A 15,243-nucleotide genomic window follows, 5' to 3' on the forward strand; every position below is an offset into this window, starting at 1 on the left:
GGGAAGCAGAAGAAATGTTCCGTGTCACTCCAACCACCAAGGCCCCCAGGGAGCTCAACGGGACAAAGGAGGACACAGAGAGAGACAAGGTGGAGAAAGAGATTGAGGCAACAGAGAGCCAATCAACAGCACTACCCCCTGAACCTTCCAGCCCTCAGGACAGCGAATCAATGGAGGAGGAGGCAGCAGTGGAAAAGCAGCAGGGGGAGTGGCGGACGGTGAAGAACAAGAAAAGTAAGAGGGAGCGAAGAAGAAGCAAAGGCGTTTCCCAGAGAAGCGGCAAGAGGCGTCTCCCATCCGACACGGATGACAAGGGCAGCAGCTCTTCGGATGAGGAAGTGCCAGAGCGGCACCGACAGAAGAGGCGGCAAAGCTCCAGGGCGTTGGAGGACGAGACACCCGAGCTCCAGAAAATTGGAGACAACAAGGAGACCAACGCACCCCAACTTTGCCTGCAACCTGAGGAGGCCAGTGCACCACAGCCCCTGGAATCTGGGAGCAGTGAGGCAATCATCGCACCCCAGCTCCAGGAAGCCGGGAACAGCAACCCCCCAGAGGGGGTGAGTTTTGGAGAAGCTTCTCCAGCAAAGGTCATCTCAAAATCCGCTCACTACGTGAACCTCCAGATGCCACTGGAGCAGAACACGGCCAAGGAGATCTACCTCAGCCCATCCAAAGTGAAGGAATTTGAGCTCACTACGGGTATGAAGGAGCAGACTAAAGGTCTGGGACTCTCAGAGACAGTGGGTTTGGTAGGAGAATAAATGCTTTAAAATGGGTTTAAAGATTGTATCCATAAATGTGCGTAGCATTAAATCTACTACGCGATGTGTTGCGACCTTGGACTACCTAGCCAAGGTCAAAGCTGACCTGTTGTTTCTGCAGGAGTGTGCGATACCGCACCTCAGCTCCTACAGGCAATGGTCACGATGGTGGTCCCACGGGCCATCGATCTGGTCGGGCGGAAACGACTCTCGTTCCTCCGGCCTGGGTATTCTGCTGCGGGGAGGCAACTTCACCGTCTCCGAGGTCAAGGAGGTGGTGGGCGGGCGACTCCTGGTAGCAGACGTAATGTACAAGAACGCTCCACTCCGGTTAATTAACGTGTACGGCCCGGCACAAGGGGCTGAGCGGCTGGAGGTTTTTCAGCAGCTCCCACTGCTGCTGGCGACCTCCAGGCCGGTCATTCTGGGCGGGGACTTCAACTGCATCATCGATGCGGCTGGACGATCCGGCAGGGCCGGAAGCAGATTGGACGCTACGTCCAGATCCCTGATGGAAACAGTTAAGGATGCCAAGCTGCACGACGTCTTCAGCAACCCTGCAGACGGAGCGCAGCGTAGATACACCTGGTCGCGGCCAGACGGGTCCATTCGTTCCAGGATAGACTTCCTGTTTGTGTCCCGTGCATTCACAGTCAGATCCACCGACGTCAAGCCGGTGTTCTTCTCTGACCACTGCCTCCTACTGGCGGACTGCCACTTGGAGGAAGACCTGAGGGTGGGCAGGGGGGCATGGAAGCTAAATGTGCAACTGCTGACCCCAGAGAACATTGAGGAGCTCAAGAGGGATTACAAAGGTTGGAGAACCGTGAAACCCCTCTTTGAGTCCCTGACACACTGGTGGGAAGTGATCAAGGGAAGCATCAAGAGGTTTTTCATCCTCAAAGGCACCCAGAAAGCTAGAAAGGAACAGAGGGAAATGTCCCGACTCCAGGAAAAGATGCAGAATCTGCTCCGGCTGCAGTCGATGGGGGTCGATGTCAAGGAGGAGCTCCAAGAGGTGAAGGGCCAGCAAGCCTCGCACTTTGCCTCGGAGGCCTCCAAGATCATCTTCCGTTCCAGAGTCCGCTCCGTGGAGCAGGATGAGACGTGCTCACGTTTCTTCTTCCAAAAGGTACACAGAGAGCGCTCTGTGATCAGCAGCCTGAAGGAAGAAGACGGCTCAGTAAAGTCATCACGGTCCGACATTCTGAGGATCAGCAAATCCTTTTATGCCGGACTGTATGACGTGAAGCCCACGGACAGCACGGCCTCCCAGTCCTTCCTGTCCTCTATCACGGAGGTCCTAGACCACAGTACGCGGGAGAGCCTAGACAAACCGCTAACTCCTGACGAACTGACTAAGGCCCTCGAGTCCTTCGAGAAGAGTAAAACCCCCGGAAGCGACGGCCTGCCGGCGGAGTTGTATTCGGCTCTGTGGGACTTGATCGGCCCAGACCTGCTAGAAGTGTACGAGAGTATGCTCCTGGCCGGCAGCATGTCAGAATCCATGAGGAAAGGCATCATCACCCTCATCTACAAGCACAAGGGGGAAAGGGAGGAAATTAGAAATTGGCGACCCATTTCACTGTTGAATATGGACTATAAGATTCTGTCCAAGGTCATCGCCAACCGGGTCAAATCCGCTCTGGAATTGGTGATTCACCCTGACCAGACCTGCTCTGTGCCAGGCAGGAAGATCTCTGACAGCCTGGCGCTGCTCAGGGATACGATTGCCTATGTACAGGACAGGGGTGTGGATACCTGCCTCATCAGCTTGGATCAGGAGAAGGCCTTTGACAGAATATCGCACACCTACATGGGGGATGTGCTCTCCAAAATGGGCTTTGGGGAGGGAATTCGAAATTGGATCCAACTGCTCTACACTAACATCAGTAGCGCAGTCTCAATCAATGGGTGGGAAACAGATAGCTTTCCGATTAAATCTGGAGTCAGGCAGGGCTGTCCTCTCTCGCCTGTCCTTTTCGTGTGCTGCATAGAACCCTTTGCCGAGTCCATCAGGAAGGATCCGGGCATAAGAGGAGTGACGATCCCAGGCAGTGGAGGCACTCAGGTAAAAGCCTCCCTGTACATGGACGACGTCGCCGTCTTCTGCTCGGATCCGCTGTCGGTGCGCAGACTGATGCACGTCTGCGACCAGTTCGAACTGGCCTCGGGAGCCAAGGTAAATCGTGGGAAGAGCGAGGCCATGTTCTTTGGGAAGTGGGCTGACCGATCCTTTGTCCCCTTCACTGTCAGGGCTGACGGCCTGAAGGTGCTGGGGATATGGTTCGGAGGGACCGGGGCATGCGTTAGAAACTGGAAGGAGCGAGTGGCTATGGTGAAAAGGAAACTGGGCATGTGGGAGCGACGCTCCCTCTCCATTGCGGGTAAGAACCTGGTCATCAGGGGTGAGGTACTCTCGCTGTTGCTGTACGTGGCGCAGGTCTGGCCCATTCCACACTCCTGCGCGATGGCGATCACTCGAGCCATCTTCCGCTTTATCTGGAGGTCGAAAATGGATCGTGTCTGCAGGGACGCGATGTACAAGCCTCTAGATAAAGGGGGAAAAAAAGTGCCCAACATCGCCCTCATACTGATGGCCACCTTTGTGTGTGGCTGCATCAAGCGGTGCGTAGACCCTCAGTACGCAAACACCAAGTGTCACTACGTGCTGAGGTTCTACCTGTCCCCGGTGTTGCGAAGGATGGGTCTGGCCACGCTGCCGCGGAACGCTCCAAGTAGTTGGACCGTGCCGTACCACCTGTCCCTGGTGGAAAAATTTATGCAGAAAAACACCTTTGACCACAAGTCCATCAGGCAGTGGTCAGCACGTAACGTCCTAGAGGCCCTGAGGGATAAGGAGAGGGTGGACCCTGTGGGATGGTTCCCCGAGCAGACTGTCAAAGTCATTTGGCAGAATGCCTCATCGCCAGAACTTTCCAACAAGCACCAAGACGTAGCTTGGCTGGTGGTGAGAAAGGCCCTCCCCGTCAGATCCTTCCTACACGCCAGGAGTCTCACCCCCTCTGCACGATGCCCTCGAGGTGGCTGTGGTGGGGAAGAGACCGTTGTTCACCTCCTTGTGGATTGTGCCTTTGCAAAGAAAGTCTGGAGAGAGATGCAGTGGTTGCTGTCGAGGTTCATCCCGAGCAGTTCTGTGACACAGGACTCTGTGCTCTACGGGCTGTTCCCAGGGACACACACCGAGACAAACATCGACTGCAGCTGGAGGATCATCAACTCGGTGAAAGAGGCGCTTTGGTCTGCCCGAAACTTGTTGGTCTTCCAGCACAAAGAGTTGTCCCCGACCGATTGTTGCGGACTGGCACAATCCAAAGTCCAGGACTACGTGCTGAGGGACGCACTAAAGCTTGGGGCAGCTGCCGCAAAGGCGCAATGGGGAAGGGTCGCTGTCTAAGACCTTTCTACCACAGCGCACCGAGAGACTGGGAACTGTTTAGAGCCCCTCGGGCTGTACAGATCAAAATGAAAGGCTGTAAATGATTGTAATATTGTTTGTACTGATGCACCTGGTGATACATTTTGTAAAAGTTTAACCTGGATTGTACCCTTGTAATGTTGTTTTTGAAATGGTTTTGAATGTGATTGAAGATTTTTTATGAATAAAGTATATTTTTACAAAAAAAAAAAGAAGTGGTAGGGTGGGCATTTGGGAATGACGCTCCCTCTCCATTGCAGGTAAGAACCTGGTCATAAGGTGTGAGGCACTCTCGGTGTTGCTGTACATGGTGCAGGTCTGGTCCATTCCTGACTCCTGCGCTGTGGTGATCACTCGAGCCATCTTCCGCTATATCTGGAGGTCGAAAATGGACCATGTTCGCAGGGACACGACGTACAAACCTCTAGATAAAGGGGGAAAAAACGTGCCCAACATCGCCCTCATACTGATGGCCACCTTTGTGTGTGGCTGCATCAAGCTGTGCACAGACCCTCAGTACGCAAACACCAAGTGTCACTATGTGCTGAGGTTCTACCTGTCCCCGGTGTTGCGAAAGATGGGTCTGGCCATGCTGCCGCGGAACGCTCCAAGTAGTTGGACCGTGCCGTACCACCTGTCCCTCATGGAAAAATTTATGCAGAGAAACACCTTTGACCACAAGTCCATCAGGCAGTGGTCTGCACGTAATGTCCCAGAGGCCCTGCGGGAAAAGGACATGGTGGATTCTGTTGAATGGTTCCCCGAGCAGACTGTCAAAGTCATTTGGCAGAATGTCTCATTGCCAAAACTTTCAAACAAGCACAATAAATGGCTTGGCTGATGGTGAGAAAGGCCCTCCCCGTCAGATCGTTTGCACACTGCTGTTGAGTTGGCTGTGGTGGGGATGAGACTGTTGTCCATCCCCTTGTGGAATGTGCCTTTGCAAAGAAGGTCTGGAGAAAGATGCAGTGGTTTTTGTCGAGGTTCATCCCGAGCAACTCTGTGATGCAGGACTCTGTGCTCTACGGGTTGTTTCCGGGGATGCACACCAAGACAAACATCAACTGCAGCTGGAGGGTCATCAACTTGGTGAAAGACGCTCTTGGTCTGCCCGAAACTTATTGGTCTTCCAGTGCAAAGAGTTGTCCACAATTGAGTGTTGCAGACTGGCACATTCCAAGGTCCAGGTCTACATGCTGAGAGATGCACCGAGGCCTGGGGCAGCCGCGGCAGAGGGGCAGTGGGGAAAGATTGATGTCAAAGACCTTTCAGCCATAGTACACCCAGGGGCTGGGAAATGTATAGACCCCGTTGGGCTGTATGACTCACATTGAATATATGCAGTGAACATTACATGTATCACAATTATATTGTAGTACCTCAGAGTGCAACATGATCTATGTAGACAACTTAAGTACCATTGCGCTTTCTGTAATGACCATTTTGAAATGTCTGTAATGTTCCTTTTACTGTATTGAAACACCTCAGAGTGCCACATGATCTATGTAGATAATTTGAATATCATTGCAATTTCTGTGATGGCCGTTTTGAAATGTTTTGTTGTGTTATTTTAGATATTTTATGAATAAAGTACATTTTTGCAAAAAAAAGTAGTAGTAGGGTTGTTGGATGAGATTGTGTGTATGGAGAGCTGCCCTGTTTATTCCATAGCAACCACCCCGGGAGAACTGGGCAGAATACCTGGCAGCAGGTGGCAGCCAGCCAGGCTCAACAATGTATGCATTAATCACAGGGCTTGGGAACAGATGCTGAAGAAGATGACACAGTTTAAAGCAAAACTTTAGGTAGGTAAGCTTACCTACCAAACTGCTCCACTTCTCAGATACATAAAAGCGCTGGTTCATAATTTACCTGCATACTGCATATTCACTCAATAGCTTCTAGGATGGGCTGCAGCTTTGGCATGACTGCCATTGTGTGTGTGTGCTCCTTAAGCTTACAAGCTGACATTACTATTTTGCCTCTGTGGCTTAGATGGCAGCAAAAATGAATGAATAAACCAAAACAGGAGGCGAGCTTAGAAATGACTTTAGAGGAGAAAAGGTGAAGACACAGGGTTCTTCACAATATTCACTTTCAAGGTGAGGGGCAGGAGGTTTAGGGGGGGATGTGAGGAAAAACTTTTTTACCCTGAGGGTGGTGAGGGTCTGGAATGCACTGCCTGGGAGGGTGGTGGAGGCGGGTTGCCTCACATCCTTTAAAAAGTACCTGGATGAGCACTTGGCACCTCATAACATTCAAGGCTATGGGCCAAGTGCTGATAAATGGGATTAGGTAGGTAGGTCAGGTGTTTCTCACGTGTCGGTACAGACTCGATGGGCTGAAGGGCCTCTTCTGCACTGTGTGATTCTGTGATTACTATCCGTTTCTAATGACGTCCCCTTCTCACTCCCACCATAGGCATATATAGACAACCGTGCAACAGTGCCTTGTAATACGAGGTGATTCTTGGAATTAGAATTATAGTAACATTGAACCTGCTGGTCATTGTAAGGACATCTTATACTTTGGAAAATGCAGCAGTGTAGTTGCTCTGGGCAATCAAGACCACCTCCTGTTGCTACTCAGTAGCTAGTGCAACTGATGCCTATGCTAGACTGGGAGAAAGCAGAGACAAGAAAATGGGTTGTGACATCCAGAACCCTGTCCTCCAAACAGCTATTGAGGCGAGGCCAATGGGAAATTTCAAAACTGAATTTGATAAATTTTTGTTAGGCAAGAGTGGTTTGAGTTACAAATCAAAGAAAGGTAAATGGAGATAATGATCTAGCCATGATCTAATTGAGTGGTGGAAAAGGTTCAAGATACTGAATTGTTACCCTTTGTTCCTAAAGTTGAGTGCGGGAAGCCTTGTCTGCAAATGACTGACAACCCAATGGGTAAAGGCTGCCTGCAAGTATCTTTGCAGCAGCTGGCACTAGTCAGTACTTGGTTCCATACTGATCAACAACCTAGGTGTGGAACTACATTCCCACAGTCAGGTTCAGGCAGGTGTGGCAGGGACTGCTGAGTGACGTTATAGTTTGGCTGTGGTGCCTTCTGATCTGCCTGACATGCTTTCTTTCAGAGTGTGTCACTGAAAACATGAAACTGAGGTGTACAATATGAATCCTTTGGTTTCCTCTTTGATCATATCTGCTGTCCTTGAGTTAAGATATCAGAGGAGAAATCTTTTCCCCAGCCTTGCTTAGTGCCACTCTGAGCTGGTTGGCTGTGAGGTGATTTTGAATTTTCACTTCATTGGCACTCAATTTCAGGCCTGAAGGCGGTTACATGGCTGCATTGCACATCTGAACCAAGATCCCAAGGCTCATCTAAATAATTGAGGCCAACTACTGACACCTTCACACTTCTACAGGCAGTTCCCTTTTCTGTGTGAATGAACTTAGGTGTGATGTTGGTCTCACTCAGGTTAGGACTGGAAGGGTCATGTAGCTGGACAGTGGGACGGGGGCTGACTGCTGCCAGCAGGAGTACTTTGGGTGATTGGAATATTTCTGGGTGTTTGATCACGTGACTTTTGATCCTGTGATTTTTGATCACCTGTTGTTCAACAGAGCAACTCTGCATTTCGTGAGACTCCTGGACAATCCAGAAGGATTGGCAACCTGGGGAGTGCAGCAGAGCAGGAGGAACATACCTGCTCTGCCTGGCTCCACATTAATTTAAAAAGAAATGACTGAAATTCAGCTTTTCAGTGGTGACTGCTTTGCAGGGTCGCATTCACCACCTGCACCAAATTTCCTGAAAAGTCCTAAACTAGTATTATGCCCCTCATTTACATACAAAAGGGGCTGCTAGCGATGCCTGAAAAATTGTCCAACTCAATTTTGGGTAAAACAACCAGGTTCAATTACTACCCCAGCATCCCTCCACAGTAGCTTTGTTGAGAACTGGAGATGGCAGAGCAATTTGGATGGACTCAATGAGGCCCTGGGTTTGGGGTTCTGTTGCTTCTGGTTGTCCACGGGAAAGTGATGAAAGTATTCACTCTAACAAACATGTGTCAGTCACCTACTTAACGCAAATATGAATTGCAGATTAACTGATGTTACCAATGTTCTCTAAGGCAGCCTGGAAGGAGCTGGAGGTAAAGACATTCAGAGTTGCAATCACCTTGATTGCAACTAGCAATTCAGTGCTGCAGAGAAATGTTTTAGCGGTGTAGGTATTGATGCATACAGCTTCTCATGTATGCTGGGATATGTGTCCCCGTGGATTTTTAGAACCTTCATATTTAATTATCTTCCACTGCTGGTCTAATGTTTTATCTGCCATTTGCTCCAACTAATTAGGTCCCCTTTCCTTTCACTGAAATTAGTTAACTTCTAGTCCAAAACATTTATCTTTATCTATTTTCAATGTGTATCTAATTAAATTATGAAGAATATATCCCATTACTCTTCTTACACAAAACACAATCTAGCACTGCACCTTCTTTGTTGAACATGCAACATACTGATGAAGGAAATCATTTTGAAAGTATTTTAAGAACACTCTCCCCACTTTTTGCTATAAATGTATGATTTGCTCCTTTCAATATTTTCAGGAAATATCTACTCCTATTAATTCAAAGTTTTCTTTTGCTAAAAAAACGTGAATAATTCCGCAGTTTGAATTAAGCAATTACGATAACACAGCTCAGGAGGTGTTCTTTGAACAATTTCAGTTCAAACTAATAGATTATTCGAATTAAGAAGAATAGACTAAACTGAATCTCTTCCACAGTTTGTTTCTTTTCCTTTTTGTTTAATGCATCTTCAACCCATCAGATATTGAAAACGCATTTCATCAGTCATAAGGCACACGCACAGCCGACATGTGCATTGCCATTCAAAACTCAAGGAGGAAATCCACTATTTTGAATAATTAAATAAAAACATATGGTTCGGAATGTGTCACAGAGCAGAGTGGCGGAGGTTTGATCCTCTGGGTTGTAGAGATATCTGTGTCATATCTCTTTTAGGTTGCAGTGTTGCAGTTGATGACAGTCCCTCCTTTGCCAACACCCCTGTAATGCCAGACAATGATATTGGCTGCCACTCTAGCTGACTATGAACAGCTGAGGGCCCATCCTGCCTGCACTACACCAGCAATGCTGTTTTCCCATAGCTGGCTGGCTGGCAGGGATCGGCTCCACTCAAAAGTTGCACTGCTTGCAAACTGATATAAATGGGCAGCCTCACTTAGAAAAGCCCCATTGGTCGCTGGTTAAGAAAACAGAAATGTCGCACATATGGGCTTGGGGCCGAAAACACATTGATGAGGTAATATGTAAGGTGTTTTACTCTGCATTCGCTTGTAATATTTTTGATCCTGTGACTGGAGAATACTTGATGCTGACACTAGGAGTAACAAATATGGAACTATTCCTTAGTATCCATAACCTTGAGGAAACTATGCCGAGAAAAACATGAAAAAATATTAAGGAAACTATTTCCCAGGCCAAATATACAGGAGGAACTTTTTTTCCCCATTCACCTTTTTAAATAGGTGAACCTTTCCCTGTGACCTCTGGAAAAAGGGATACTTACAGATGCTTGGAGATCATCCGTTTTGATGATTAGGTCGTCCAGCCTTTCTTCTCTCTCTAGAACTTTCTTAATGTTCTGTGTCATGATGCCCTTCACATCATTCACCTGACCCTGCAGGTTAGATAACTTTTCAGGGCCTGGGTCAACGCTGTAGCTGGCCTGAAATTAAAAAGATTTACACCTCAAAATCTGTCACATCTCTCACAAAACCCTCAAAACACTTCACAAACAATGAATTCATTTGAAGTGAAGTCATTGCTCCAATATAGAAAGATGATTTAATATTTTCGGTGCCACAAATCATGTTGCCTATACTTGGTGTTTAAGTCAACTCCCCTCTTTTCTGCTAAGAAATACTATACTTGCATTAGGAGTCGGCCTCAATTTCTCACCTCAGAAATGTATGTTTTACTCACCCTATAAGTCGGCGCATGGGATCAAGCAGGCGATTATGGGCCATGTTACCATGATGTACGGGGCTTTAAAACATGCCTGCACAGAGCAGACCGTGCGTGGCAAATAATGAACAGAAATGGGGTCCTCCAGCAAAAAGAATGAAGTACAAAGCTGGTTTCAAGCCAAAAGTCATAACATCTGCTAACTTGTCAAGTAATTGTGCTGCAGCAAGGGAATTCGGTGTTAGTGAAAAACTGATGCGAGAATGGAAGAAGAAAGAATCTGCCCTGAAGAAGATGCCCAAGACCAAATGTGCCATGAGAACAGGGGTCAGCCACTGGCCTGATCTTGAGAAGCAAACATCGGAATCGGTCCTCAGAAAGCATCAAAATGGTTGTAACATCACCAGAAATGAAATATGTGTATATACACTTAGGTGGGCCAATTCAAACTCCCTATTCAGGCCTGCAAAGAAATAACATCCACACGGCAGTTATAACGTCCATAGTTCGAACTTTGGATGTGTGCCTCAAAAAGCCATTTGAGGATCATGTTCATGCCAAATGGAAGAGGTGGATGGTTGATGGAGAAAAATCCTTCACAATGAGTGGAAATATGTGCGCTGCTCCGCACTTTCAGATGGTTCAAAAATGCCGAACATCCAACTCAATGGATGGAGAGGAAGGTGATTTGTTGTGGAGGGATAGTTCTAAAACCAGAAGTGCCAAATCTGATCTAGAGTGAAATCCTTATGATGATGCCATAGCTAAAGTGACTCAGAATGAATTCGATTAACTCTTTGCGTCAAATGCCGAAGACAATGAATTTGACAGTAAAATAAAGTAATATAAGTAAACGGAAGTACATTAAAGTTAAGATAAGGGAAGTAAAGTTAAGACATGGCAGGGCAGCTAAGTTATGTGGGATGTGTGTCCTGTAATATGTGGGAAGTCATGGACACTGCTGGTGTCCTAGATGATCACATGTGCAGGAAGTGCTGCCAGCTGCAGAATCTTGAGCTCCGGGTTTCAGAGCTTGAATGGCGGCTGAGTGACTCATCTGTGAGGCTGAGAGCTACGTGGATAGCACGTTCAGAGAGGTGGTCACACCACAATCTATGGCCATGCAGGCAGAAAGGGAATGGGTGACCGCCCGGGAACCCAAAGAACCAGGCAGGTAGTGCAGGAATTCCCTGAGATCCCGCTCACAAATCAGTTTTCCGTTTTGGATACTGGTGAGGTCATTGGTTCCTCAGAGGAGTGCAGTCAGAGCTAAGTTGGTGGCAGCACGAGTGGCTCGGCTGTACAGGAAGGGAGGAGGAAGAGTGGAAGAGCAATGGTGATAGGGGATTTATTAGTTAGGGGAACATACAGATGTTTCTGCGGACGTAGATGTTGCATCCCTGGTGCCAGGGTCAAGGATGTCACCAAGCGGCTGTAGGACATTCTGCTGGGGGAGGGTGATCAGCCAGAGGTCGTGGTCCACATTGGTACCAATGACTTAGGTAGGAAGGGGGATGTGATTCTGCGATCAGAATTTAGGGAGCTAGGTAGAAAATTAGCAAGCAGGACCTCAAATATAGTAATCTCCAGATTACTCCCAGTGCCATGTGCTAGTGAGTACAGAAATAGGAGGATAAGGCAGATGAATGCATGGCTGGAAAGATGGTGCAGGAGGGAGGGCTTTAGATTCCTGGGATAGTGGGACTGGCTCTGGGGAAGATGGCACTTTTACAAGCCAGATAGGTTGCACCTGAGCAGAGCCGGGACTGGGTCCCTTGCGGGGAGTTTTGCTAGTGCTGTTGGGGGGGCTTTAAACTAACTCAGCAGAGGTTTGGAAACCAGGAGAGAGTATTAGAGAGGAATACAGGGTGCTGGTGCACAAAATATTGGGAGAGATAGAAAGCACTAGTATAGAGGATAGTAAGTTAATAGGTAGAGTCAGAGTAAGGGAGAAAGTCATGAAGTCCAAATCAGGGTTACTGTGCATGTATGTGAATGCACGGATAATGTAAATAAGATTGGGGAGTTACAAGTGCAGATTGCTATGTAGAAATATGAGGTTGTGGAGATAACAGAGACCTGGTTCAAGGAAGGGCAGAACTGGGTGTTAAATGTTCGTGGGTACGAGGTGTTCAGAAGAGATAGGAAAGGACGAGGGGTGGTGGTATTGGTTAAGGAGAGCATTGCAGTGCTGGTGAAAGAGGATGTCCCTGGGGGTTCAAGGACAGAATCAATTTGGCTAGAGCTAAGGAACAACAAGGGTGCAATTACATTGCTCAGTGTAGTCTATAGACCACCAGCTAGCGGGAAGGATATAAAGGATCAAATCTGCAGGGAAACTACAGAGAGATGCAAACATTATAGAGTAGTTATAATGGGGTACTTTAATTACCCGAATGTAGTCTGGGATGGTGGTAGTGTAAAGGGCGGAGAGAGGCAAGAGTTCCTAGATTGTGTTCAGGAGAATTTTCTCAGCAGTATGTGTCCAGTCCAACAAGAAAGGAAGCACTGTTGGACCTGGTTCTTGGAAATGAGGTGGGCCAAGTAGGTCAAATGTCAATGGGGGAACATTTAGGAGCCAGTGATCATTGTGACCATTGTTTCGTAAGGTTTAGGATGATGGTAGAAAAGAACAATGTGCAATCCAGAGAAAGAATAATTAACTGGGGGAGCGCCGACTTCAATGGGCAAGAACAGAGCTGGGCCGGATAGACTGGAACCAAAGATAAAAGCAAAAAACTGCGGATGCTGGAAGTCCAAAACAAAAATAAAAATACCTGGAAAAACTCAGCAGGTCTGGCAGCATCTGCAGAGAGGAACACAGTTAACGTTTTGAGCCCATATGACTCTTCAACAGAACTAAGTAAAAATAGAAAAGAGGTGAAATATAAGCTGGTTTAAAGGGGGGGGGGGGGGGGGGGGACAGGTAGAGCTGGTTAGAGGGCCAATGTTAGGTGGAGATGGCCAAAAGATGTTATAGACAAAAGGACAAAGATGTGTTGAAGGTGGTGATATTATCTAAGGAATGTGCTAATTAAGGGTAGAAAGCAGGACAAGCAAGGTACACATAGCCCTAGTGAAAAGACTGGAACCAAAGGCTGGCAGGAAAATCTATAGCTGAACAATGGGCTACCTTCAAAGAAGAAATGGTTCAGGCACAGTCAAGGTATATTCCCTCACAAGAGAAAGGTGGGGCAAACAAATCCAGAGCTCCCTGGATGAAAAAGGAGATACAAATTAAGACAAAGAAGAAAAAGTGTTCTTATGGCAGGTGTCAGGTAGAAAATACAACTGACAACCAAATGGAATACAGAAGGTTCAGAGGGAAGATGAAAAACCAAATAGGAGAAGCAAAGAGAGATCATGAGAAAAGACTGGCAGCCAACATAAAGAGGAATCCCAAAGTTTTCTATCGGCACTTAAATAGTAAGAGGGTGGTAAAAGGAGGAATAGGGCCGATTAGGGACCAAAAAGGGGATTTACACATGGAAGCAGGGGGCATGGATGAGGTGTTAAATTAATATTTCGCATCTGTCTTTACCAAGGAAGCAGGTGCTACTGAGGCCATGGAGACAGAAGAGGAAACTCTGTCACTAGAAGATTTCAAAATTGATAAGGAGGAAGTGTTGGATAAACTGTCGGTACTTAAAGTTGACAAGGCACCGGGACAGGATGAGATGCATCCAAGGATATTGAAGGAAGTAAGAGTGGAAATTGGCCATAATCTTTCAGTCTTCCCTAGACTCAGTGGAAGTGCCAAAGGACTGGAGAATTGCAAACATTATGCCGTTGTTCAAAAAAGGTTGTAAGGACAAGCCCAGCAATTACAGACCAATCAGTTTAACTTCAGTGGTGGGCAAGATTCTAGAAACAATTATTCAGGATAGAATTAGTAGTCACATGGAAAAATGTGGGTTGATTAGGAAGAGCCAGCATGGATTTCTAAAGGGGAAATCGTGTTTAACTAACTTGGTGGAGTTTTTTGAAGAGGTAACAGAGAAGATTGATGAGGGTAATGCTGTTGATATGGTGTACATGGGCTTCTCAAAAGGCATTTGACAGTACCATAGAACAGACTTGTGAGAAAAGTTATAGCTCATGGAATAAAAGGGACAATAGCAACGTGGATACAAAATTGGCTGAGTAATATGAAACAGAGGGTAATGGGCAATTGATATTTTTCAGGCTAGAGGAATGTTTGTAGTGGAATTTCCCAGGGGTCGGTATTGGGACCCCTGCTTTTCCTGATATATATTAATGATCTAGATCTTGGTGTGCAGGGAACAATTTTTAAGTTTGCGGATGATACAAAACTTGGGAGCATTGTAAACTGTGAGGAGGACAGTGTTGAACTTCATAAGGACATAGACAAGTTGGTGGAGTGGGCAGATAGGTGGCAGATGAAGTTCAATGTGGAGAAGTGTGAGTGATTCATTTTAGTAGGAAGAACATGGAGAGACAATATGAAATAAGGGGTTCTTAGGGGTGTACAAGAGCAGAGAGACCTGGGTGTATATGTACATAGATCATTGAAGGTGACAGGACAGGTGGAGAGAGCAGGTAATAAAGCATACAGTATCCTGGGCTTTATTAATAAGGGCATTGAGTACAAGAGCAAGGAGATTATGCTGAGCTTATATAAGACACTAGTTAGACCTCAGCTGGAATATTGTGTACAGTTCTGGGCAGCACATTATAGGAAGGATGTGATCACATTGGAGAGAGTGCAGAAGAGGTTTACAAGAATGGTTCCAGGGATGAGAAACTTGAGTTATGAAGATAGATTGGAGAGGTTGGGAGAGTTCTGCTTGGAGAAGAGAAGGCTACGAGAAGATTTGATAGAGCTGTTCAAAATAATGAGGGGATTGGACTGAGTAGATAAGGAGAAACTATTCCTGCTTGTCAAGGGATCAAGAACGAGGGGGCACAGATTTAAAGTGATTTGCAAAAGAAGCCAATGCGATGTGAGAAAAAACTTTTTTACACAGCGAGTGGTTTGGGTCTGGAATGCATGCCTGGAAGTGTGGTGGAGACAGGTTCATTCGAGGCAGTCAAGAAGGCAACAGATGATTAACTGAATAGAAACA

The 15,243-nt window shown here is 47.0% G+C and overlaps 1 protein-coding gene across 1 annotated transcript in view; it reads right to left on the minus strand.

Annotated features, from left to right (window-relative positions):
- The window catches only part of LOC144682250 (vesicle-associated membrane protein 8), a 57,809-nt gene that overhangs the window by 17,208 nt on the left and 25,358 nt on the right, over positions 1-15,243 (minus strand). The window contains exon 2 of the mRNA XM_078544696.1: positions 9,759-9,917. Within this exon, the coding sequence (XP_078400822.1) occupies positions 9,759-9,917 (159 nt within the window). The remainder of the gene's footprint in view (positions 1-9,758; positions 9,918-15,243) is intronic.

The sequence above is a fragment of the Cetorhinus maximus genome, chromosome 1, assembly GCF_964194155.1.
Source record: "Cetorhinus maximus chromosome 1, sCetMax3.hap1.1, whole genome shotgun sequence".
Classification (NCBI taxonomy): domain Eukaryota; kingdom Metazoa; phylum Chordata; class Chondrichthyes; order Lamniformes; family Cetorhinidae; genus Cetorhinus; species Cetorhinus maximus.